The sequence below is a fragment of the Pongo pygmaeus genome, chromosome 11 (assembly GCF_028885625.2).
Source record: "Pongo pygmaeus isolate AG05252 chromosome 11, NHGRI_mPonPyg2-v2.0_pri, whole genome shotgun sequence".
Taxonomy (NCBI): Eukaryota; Metazoa; Chordata; class Mammalia; order Primates; family Hominidae; genus Pongo; species Pongo pygmaeus.
In genome coordinates, this window is record NC_072384.2 from 138,741,644 (window position 1) to 138,749,818 (window position 8,175).

Here is an 8,175-nt window from a genome sequence, read left to right on the forward strand (position 1 = left end):
GTGTCTGTGATTGTGTTTGTGTGTGATTGTGTCTGTGTTGTGTGTATGTGATTGTGTCTGTGCATGTCTGTGTGTGATTGTGTCTGTGTGTGTCTGCCTGGCTGTGATGCAGACATGTTCTTCACTCAAGGCTGACACTGAAGTGTATGTTTTCATTGGGGCAGGGAGCATTGCGGGCAGCAAGGGAACCAGCTTTGGGGCCTGCAGAGGTGCGTTAGGGGCCGGTGACCTCCAGGCCTCAAGCCCTTCCCAGCTCCTCCCCTGCTGCAGGAGGGGCCGCGGCGTGGCCCAGGGGTGTGCCGCAGGCTCTCCCATCAACCAGGCAGGGGCGGTCCCCACTGACTCCCCAGAGAAGGTCCAGTGGGGCCCCCGAGGTGTTCCAGGGCAGGGCGGGCTGGGGTCAGCTCCCAGCTTGCAGATTGTTCAGGAGCTCAGCTCTGCCCCCAGGGCCGGATCCCTGAGGCTCTGGGTCTCTGCTCCTCAGCCCTTGCCCTTCCTGCAACACCCCCCTTCTTCTTGGCAGCCATGTCCCTCAGCCCGGCCTGGCCTGGCCATCCTTACCAGCCTCTTTCCAGGGAGCAGATGACCAGCCCGGCCCCTCCGAGGATCACCACCAGTGCCACGGCCGACCCCGAGGTACGTCCCCCACCCCTGCATTCCTGTCTCCCGGGGCCCCCAGCCAGCCTCCATTCCCATCCTCTTAGGGGCCCAGGGAAGCCCCCAGCACAGCCAGGCCTTTCCTGAAGGGTGGATGCCAGGCTGCCTGCGTCACTCTGCTGCTCTCAAGAACACCCTGAGTTCTGAGGAGACGGGAGTGTCAGGGCGACGGCAGCTGTCCCCCCACCACAGAAACACGGGACCCTTCTCTGTCATCCCAGATGGCTGCAGTGGCCCAAGCCCCTCTCCCTGACCTCTGAGCTCAGGGGTGCTCCGTGCCTGCTTCGAGTCCGGAGATCGCAGCAGCCATCCATGGGCAGGGCCCTGCTGCCACTGTCCTCCTCCTCAGGGCCTCGGCCAGCCCAGACCAGCAGAAGGGTCCTGCTCCCCCTTACCCTCCCTTTCCTGGGCGCCGGGCCCTTAGAAAGCCAGCCCAGCCTTTCCCTGAGTGGTACTGCAGATTCTCAACCACTGAGATGTTCGGTGGGAGTCTGGGAAATGCCACGCGGCGCTGCTGCCCGTCCTGGAGAGCTGGAGCGTGCAGAGCGCATTGAAGGCTCTGACAAGCCCTCTGCGGCACAGGATTGGCTGCCAGGCTTTGTCTATGTAGCTGTGCCCAGAGCACGTTTGCCCAGGGACACGGTGTGCTCCGCGAGCATCTGCTGGGCTTGTATAGGGGACGGGGAGGGACCTCTGGTTTCATTTCTCTGCCAACAATCCCCTCACACACATCTTACCCCACCCCCCTCCAGTCCCTCCCCTCTGAGGCCTCACTCTTAAGCTGGGGATGAGGGGGTGGAGTGCCGTCCGTGGCCCCCACTGTCCCTCCTCTCAGGGCGCCCTGTTGGCGTGCCCTGGGCGGAGCCAACCCCCCACGTCCTCCCGGATCTTCCCTCCACTCAGGGCCTGGGTCCCCTTCGGGCCTCTGTAACCCACCCCCTTCTGCACAGGGGACAGAGACGGCGCTGGCGGGGGACACCTCAGATGGCCTGGCCGCACTACAGCTGGATGGGCTGCCCTCAGGCGACATCGACGGGTTGGTGCCCACGCGGGATGAGCGCGGCCAGCCCATCCCCGAGTGGAAGCGGCAGGTGATGGTGCGGAAGCTGCAGGCGCGCCTGGGCGCAGAGAGCTCCACAGAGGCCCAGGTAGGCCCCGGGGAGGGGCGGGACCAGTGGGCGGGGCGGGGTCTTTTCCAGGTAGGTGGAAGTGGAAGTCAGGGCGACCGAAGCCCAGAACTGAATCCAAGACCCTGGGGCCCCTCTCCCCTGTGGCCTCAGCTGCTGCTTCCGCCGGAGGATGAAGTGAACCTGACCAGAGGACTCTGAGCAGAGCCCCTTCACCTGCTCTGGAGGCATGGGTCCCACATATCCTTCCACTTGGCGGATGTGTGGCACATGCCTGCCTGTGCCAAGCGTTGTTCTAGGCCCTCCTGGGCGCAGCGTCTAGCAGGGAAGACCGTGGCCCATAGGCGGGTGCCCGCAGGTGTGTGGGGTGCGATTCCCACTGCTGCGGAGAAAGCAAAGCAGTTGGGGGACTATGATATATGGGTGCTTAGGGCGCCCCCTCTGGGGACGTGGCCTTGAGCAGGGGCCAGAGGGAAGAGAGGGGGAGCCCTGTGGGAATTTGGGGCAAGCACCTCCTAGGCAGCGGGAACAGCCAGTGCAAGGGTCCTGAGGCCCGGCTGGCCGGGGAAGGAGCAGGAGGGAGCGCCCTGGCGTGGAGTGGGCGCCTGAGGTTGGAGAGGAACCTGGCTGGGATTATTGCACCTCTGTGAGGCCGTGGGGAGCCACTGAGGATCTGAGCAGAGAAGGGCTGTGATGTGCCTTGGATTTTAACAGGCTCCCCCGGCTGCTGTGCAGACAGCAGTTCAGGAATTGTGCCCTCAGAGGCCCACGATTTTGTCAGGACGATTGAGTTCTGCGCCCCCGGTCCAGTGCTGTCTCCAGCGCAATCCCGCCAGCCACATGCAGCCATTGAAATTCATTACAATTTAAGGAAAGTAAAAGTCCTGCCCCTCCGTCGCACTAGCCACCTGTCGTTTCTGTAGCCACAGGTGGCTCCTGGCTGCTGGAATACAGCCCATCTCCATCGTCTCAGGACTGTGGCACAGCCGTGTCTGAGGGCCCAGCCTGTCCTTGCCTGTTGGGCTGGGAGCCATAGGGGCTGGGAGCCATAGGGCTGAGAGCAGAGCAAGACTGGGGCAGAGCAGGTCAGGGGCTTCTGCCCTAGCTGGGAAGCCCTTGAAAGTCTTACCTTGGGGCAGGACCAGAGGCTCTGCAGAGATACTGAGAACTCAGGGACTTGGAAGCTAGGTGGGCTGATGGCGGGTGGGCGGGCTCACCCTGCCCTTCCTGTGCTCAGGACAACGGTGGGTGCTCAGGCCCCACGGAGCAGGCGGCCTGGAGGTACTCACAGACTCACCAGGCCATCCTGGGGCCCTTTGGGGAGCTGCTGACAGAGGATGACCTGGTCTACCTGGAGAAGCAGATTGCAGACCTGCAGCTTCGGCGCCGCTGTCAGGAGTATGAGAGTGAGCTGGGCCGGTTGGCGGCTGAGCTGCAGGCCCTGCTGCCCGAGCCCCTGGTCAGCATCACGGTCAACAGCCACTTCCTGCCCCGGGCACCCAGACTGGAGGTTGAGGAGGCCTCAACCCCAGCGGCTGAGCCCACAGGCTCTGCGGAGGCCTCGGAGGTGGCCCCCAGGGGGCAGCCCCTGCCCTTCTGGTGCAGCCACATCTCCCGCCTGGTACGCAGCCTGTCCCTGCTGCTGAAGGGCGTGCATGGGCTGGTACAGGGGGATGAGAAGCCGGCCACCCGGCCCCTGCAGGACACCTGCAGGGAGGCCTCGGCCAGCCCCCCTCGGAGCGAGGCCCAGCGCCAGATCCAGGAGTGGGGGGTGTCTGTGCGGACGCTGCGGGGCAACTTTGAGTCAGCCTCCGGCCCACTCTGTGGCTTCGACCCTGGCCCCTGCGAGCCGGGGGCCCAGCGCAGGCAGTGCCTGAGTGGCTGCTGGCCGGCCCTGCCTAAGCCCCACAGTGGCCTGGCTTCAGGGGAGCCCAGGCCTGGTGACACAAAGGAGGCCAGGGACTCCGGCATCAGCTGCAAGGAGGTGCCATCGGAGGCGGGCGCCGCAGCCGGCCCGGACCTGGCCAGCCTGCGCAAGGAGCGCATCATCATGCTCTTCCTCAGCCACTGGAGGAGGTCGGCCTACACGCCGGCCCTCAAGACAGTGGCCTGCAGGACCCTAGGAGCCCGCCACGCGGGGTTGCGGGGCCAGGAGGCCGCCAGGAGCCCTGGGCCACCCTCCCCGCCCAGCGAGGGCCCCCGGCTGGGCCACCTGTGGCAGCAGCGCAGCACCATCACCCACCTGCTGGGCAACTGGAAGGCCATCATGGCTCATGTGCCCGCCCGGCAGCTGCGGCGGCTGAGCCGGCGGCCCCGCGGGGCCCTGTCCCCTGAGCAGTTCCTGCCCCACGTGGACGGGGCTCCCGTGCCCTACAGCAGCCTCTCGCTGGATCTCTTCATGCTGGGTTACTTCCAGCTGCTGGAGTGCGACCTGCCGGCCGAGGAGCGGAAGCTGCGCCACCTGCTCTGTTTCGAGGTCTTCGAGCACCTGGGCATCCACGGCTGGGAGGCTGTGCGCGCCTTCCACAAGGCCGTGACCGACGAGGTGGCCGCCGGCCGCCGGGCCTGGACCGACGGCTTCGAGGACATCAAAGCCCGCTTCTTTGGCTCCAGCCAGCGTCCCGCCTGGGATACGGAGCCTGGCCGCAAGTCAGGCCTGACCCCGCTCGGGCCCCTGCCGCACGCCGCCGTCCCCTGCAGCGGCCCTGAGCCCACAGCAAAGCGGCCGGGGTCCCGCTCCCAGCAGAGCAGCTTCAACAGCGAGGACATCTGCGGCTACATCAACCGGAGCTTTGCCTTCTGGAAGGAGAAGGAAGCTGAGATGTTCAACTTTGGAGAATGACCCTACTGGCAGCCTGCTTTCCAGAATGTGGTTTGGGGGTGACTTGGGGTTTCTGTTTTCTTTTCCTTGCTCACACCCTTGGTGGCCGGGTGAGCCGGGCAAGGCTGCCTCCAGTCCTGCTGGTTATCGGAGGCTGCGGGACTGTTCTGTTGTGGCATGGTTCTCCTCCCAGCCAGGACTCGGACTCCTTCTCACCACTGCACCCAGGAAGCCCCTTGGCAGGCTCTGAAGTGAGGCAATGGGCCACCCCAGCCCAGGGCACCTCTGCCCAGCTGGCCCCCGAGACCTGGGATGCTGCCTGTTTCCCGCTTGTCCTTCCCCAGTGCCACCAGTTACCTTGGTGTCCTGTCCCTCAGTTTCCGTGGTGCTGGTGGTCTCGGCCACATCCACCTTTCATGTGTGTCTGAGGTGGCCCCAGGCCCTGGTCCTGCCCCTGTTTCTCCTGCTGACCTTGGGCCACACCCCTTCACCTCCTGTCTGTGAATTTGGGGGAGCTGGAGTGATTCTGAGGACAGATTCCATGGGCAGGAGGCCTTCCTGCCAGGCCATCCCTGCTGGTCACACACCGATGCCTGCCAGGCCAGTGCCCCAGCCCAGGGTTCTCCAGAGGCCCTGCTCCCTCAAAGGAAGGCTCCCCATGGGGCCCCTGTCCTCCAACCTGACCAGCCCCGGCCTAGTCGTGGGCCCCAGCAAGGCCGGAGAGCAGGGACGTGGGAGTAGCAGTGGCTGAGAGAGAGTCCCCCAGGCAGGGTGGCTGGCGCCCACTCTCAAAGGCTGCCGCACACAGAGGAGAATGCCGGCAGGGGTGGGCAGCAGCCAGACCTCGGTGGGGTGTGGATACTCCCTGAGGGCACCTGGGTGTCACCCACAGTACACCTCTTCACAGGGGCCTGGGTACTGGAGGGAGGGATACAGGAAGGGAGATGGATTCCGTCCTCGGGGGCTCTGGGTACTGCTGCCGAGTATCACTGGGCATGGTGCTGGGCATGGCTGGCATAGGGTGTGGCTTGTCCCCAGCTTCTGATGGCAGCCAGGAGAATGGGTCATCACCCAGGCTCTGGGGCTGAGGAGGGCGGGGCCCAAGCCCACAGGGACTTTGGAGGCGGGGCTCTGCAGCCGTGAGATGGCCCAGCAGGGAGTGGCAGGGAGGGGCGGCTTCAGGAATATTCCTCCTGGCATCCAGGCCCCCTGGGACAGAGGAGGGTGCAGTCAGGCGACAGGCTTGGCAGGGCTCCCCACCTCGCTCCTGGTTATTGTCCAGGCAGAACCTGGAGGGCAGCGGGCAAGCTGTTGGATGGAACAGAGAGACCCTCGCAGCTGACTAGGGCCCAAGGGGAGGGACACTCAAGAAGATGTAAAATTGGGAGGGGTGGTATTGGCCATTGGGGCAGGCAGGGCCGGGAAGGGAAGTAGCACTGGCCCCAGCCCTGAGCCAGTGGCTTTTCCCCAAGGGCCTACTCTGCAGCCGGCCCGCTCTGGCTTCCTCCACTGCTAAAGACCCTGCCGTAGAGCTGAAGCTGAACACGTGTTTGCTAAATAGATTCCCATTCCTAGCCCACCCCCTCTCTTGTGCTTGTTCACCCATCCCTGAGAGCCGCCTACGCCCTCACAGAGCCCGGTACCAAACCCGAGATGAGTCCTCATCTCAGCTCTGCCGAAATACCAGGGCCACTGTCCTTGGTCCCTCAGAGCCTCTGGTTTCTCATTTGCAGCTTGGGATGCATGCGGACCTCATGCTCCTGGGATTGTGGTGAAGGAGGACGCGGGTCCCACATGGGAGGGGCCTCTGTGCTGGGGAATCAGCATCGTCTCAGACACTCACCAACATGCAGCCAGCATTGCAGAGTTCCTTCTCTTTGTTTCTTTCTTCCCTTTCTTTTTTTTCCTTTCTTTCCTTCCTTTTCTTTTCTTTCTTTCTCTCTCTCTCTTTCTTTTCTTTTCTGTAGATTCAGTGGCTGAATCTACATATGTCAGCCACCATGCCCAGCTAATTTTTTTGTATTTTTTGTAGGGACAAAGTCTTGCTATGTTGCCCAGGCTGGTCTTGAACTCCTGGGCTCAAGCAATCTGCCCGCCTCAGCCTCTCAAAGTGCTGGGATTACGGGTGTTTCAGAGTTGTTTCTAATGAGCAGGGCACTGGGACCAGCCAGGAGCATCCTGAACACTGCCTCTCAGTCAGTGGGGCCCTGGCTCTTGGCCACAACACGCGCCCAGTGGAGACAGAGGAGGGCTGCTCCACCCAGTGCGGCCACTGCCCAGGGCTGGCAGAGGGCAAGGGGCATCAGGTGGGTCTAGGCAGAGCCCTTGGCTGGGGGCGTCAGAAGGTTTGGGCGCTGCAGTGTCTCCCGGGATCCCCTCATGCACCAGCTGCTGGCAATGTTGTTCTGAGGGCCCTGACAGACGAGGGGGCTGGAGGCAGGGGCAGCAGGCCTCAGGTCACTCCCTGGCCGAGGGTGCTCAAGAGAAAGCACTGGGCAGGGAGTCGGCCCTCCTAGCTCTGGCCGTCCCTGCCCACTCGCCGTGCCCTTGGGCAAGTCCTCCATAGCCTCCAGGCCTCAGTTTCCCAGCTGAGGAGCTAGATCAAGGCCAGCAGGGGTCCCAGGGACACACGCATCAGGGGTCCCAGGAGAGCCTGGGGTGGGATGCCAGGCGAGGGGTGAGGTGTGGCTCAGATCCCGGCTGGGCCCCTGGAGTGCTGCTGGGGTGCCCTGGGGTGACCCCTAAATGACCTTCTGCCAAAACCCTGCCTCTGGGGGAGCTGCCCCAGGGATTCTGATTCCCTTGGCCTGGGTGGGTCTGGAAAGCTGGGGTTTTAACACATTCCAGACGATTCTGATGCCCAGCAGCTGGAACCCGTGGCCCACCAGCAGCTCACCTGTGGGAAGCACGTGTTCCCGGGGGCAGGCAGGCACTGGCCCCTGCAACGCCACACTCACAGCTGTAGGGCCCGTTTGGTGCCTATAAATCTGTTGTTCAATTGACAAAAATCTCACTGAGGACCAGAGACGGCATCCACAGCGCCCTGGAGGCACCGACATCAGTGAGGCGGCCACGTGCAAAGCAAAGGCGCAAAGCCTGGGGGCTTCCCGATGAGTCAAAAACATCCAGGAGAAAGGGAGCCCCGTGTCCCCAGCCCATAGATGAGGGCAGGATGGAGATGTGGAAAAACAGAAACCCTCCTCAAGGGCAGTGCTGGAACCCCAGCTTCTCCCTCACAGCTGGGTCAATGTGCAGAGGGGCGGGCTCCCCGCATGTCAGTGCACAGGCTTAATGCAAAGCCCAGCTCATTTAAAAATTCAATGTCAGCCGGGCGTGGTGGCTTACGCCTGTAATCCCAGCACTTTGGGAGGCTGAGGCGGGTGGAACACGAGGTCAAGAGATCAAGACCATCCTAGCCAACATGGTGAAACCCCATCTCCACTAAAAACACAAAAATTAGCTGGGCGTGGTGGCGGGCACCTGTATTCCCAGCTACTCGGGAAGCTGAGGCAGAATTGCTCGAACCTGGGAGGTAGAGGTTGTAGTGAGCCAAGCTCATGCCACTGCACT

General features: G+C 63.2%; 1 protein-coding gene across 1 annotated transcript in view; it reads left to right on the plus strand.

Annotated features, from left to right (window-relative positions):
• ESPNL (espin like) overlaps positions 1-6,184 on the plus strand; it is a 31,557-nt gene extending 25,373 nt beyond the window's left edge. The window contains exons 7-9 of the mRNA XM_054479404.2: positions 524-636; positions 1,608-1,805; positions 3,022-6,184. Of these exons, the coding sequence (XP_054335379.1) occupies positions 524-636; positions 1,608-1,805; positions 3,022-4,626 (1,916 nt within the window). The 3' untranslated portion in view covers positions 4,627-6,184. The remainder of the gene's footprint in view (positions 1-523; positions 637-1,607; positions 1,806-3,021) is intronic.
• Positions 6,185-8,175: the final 1,991 nt, after the last annotated feature.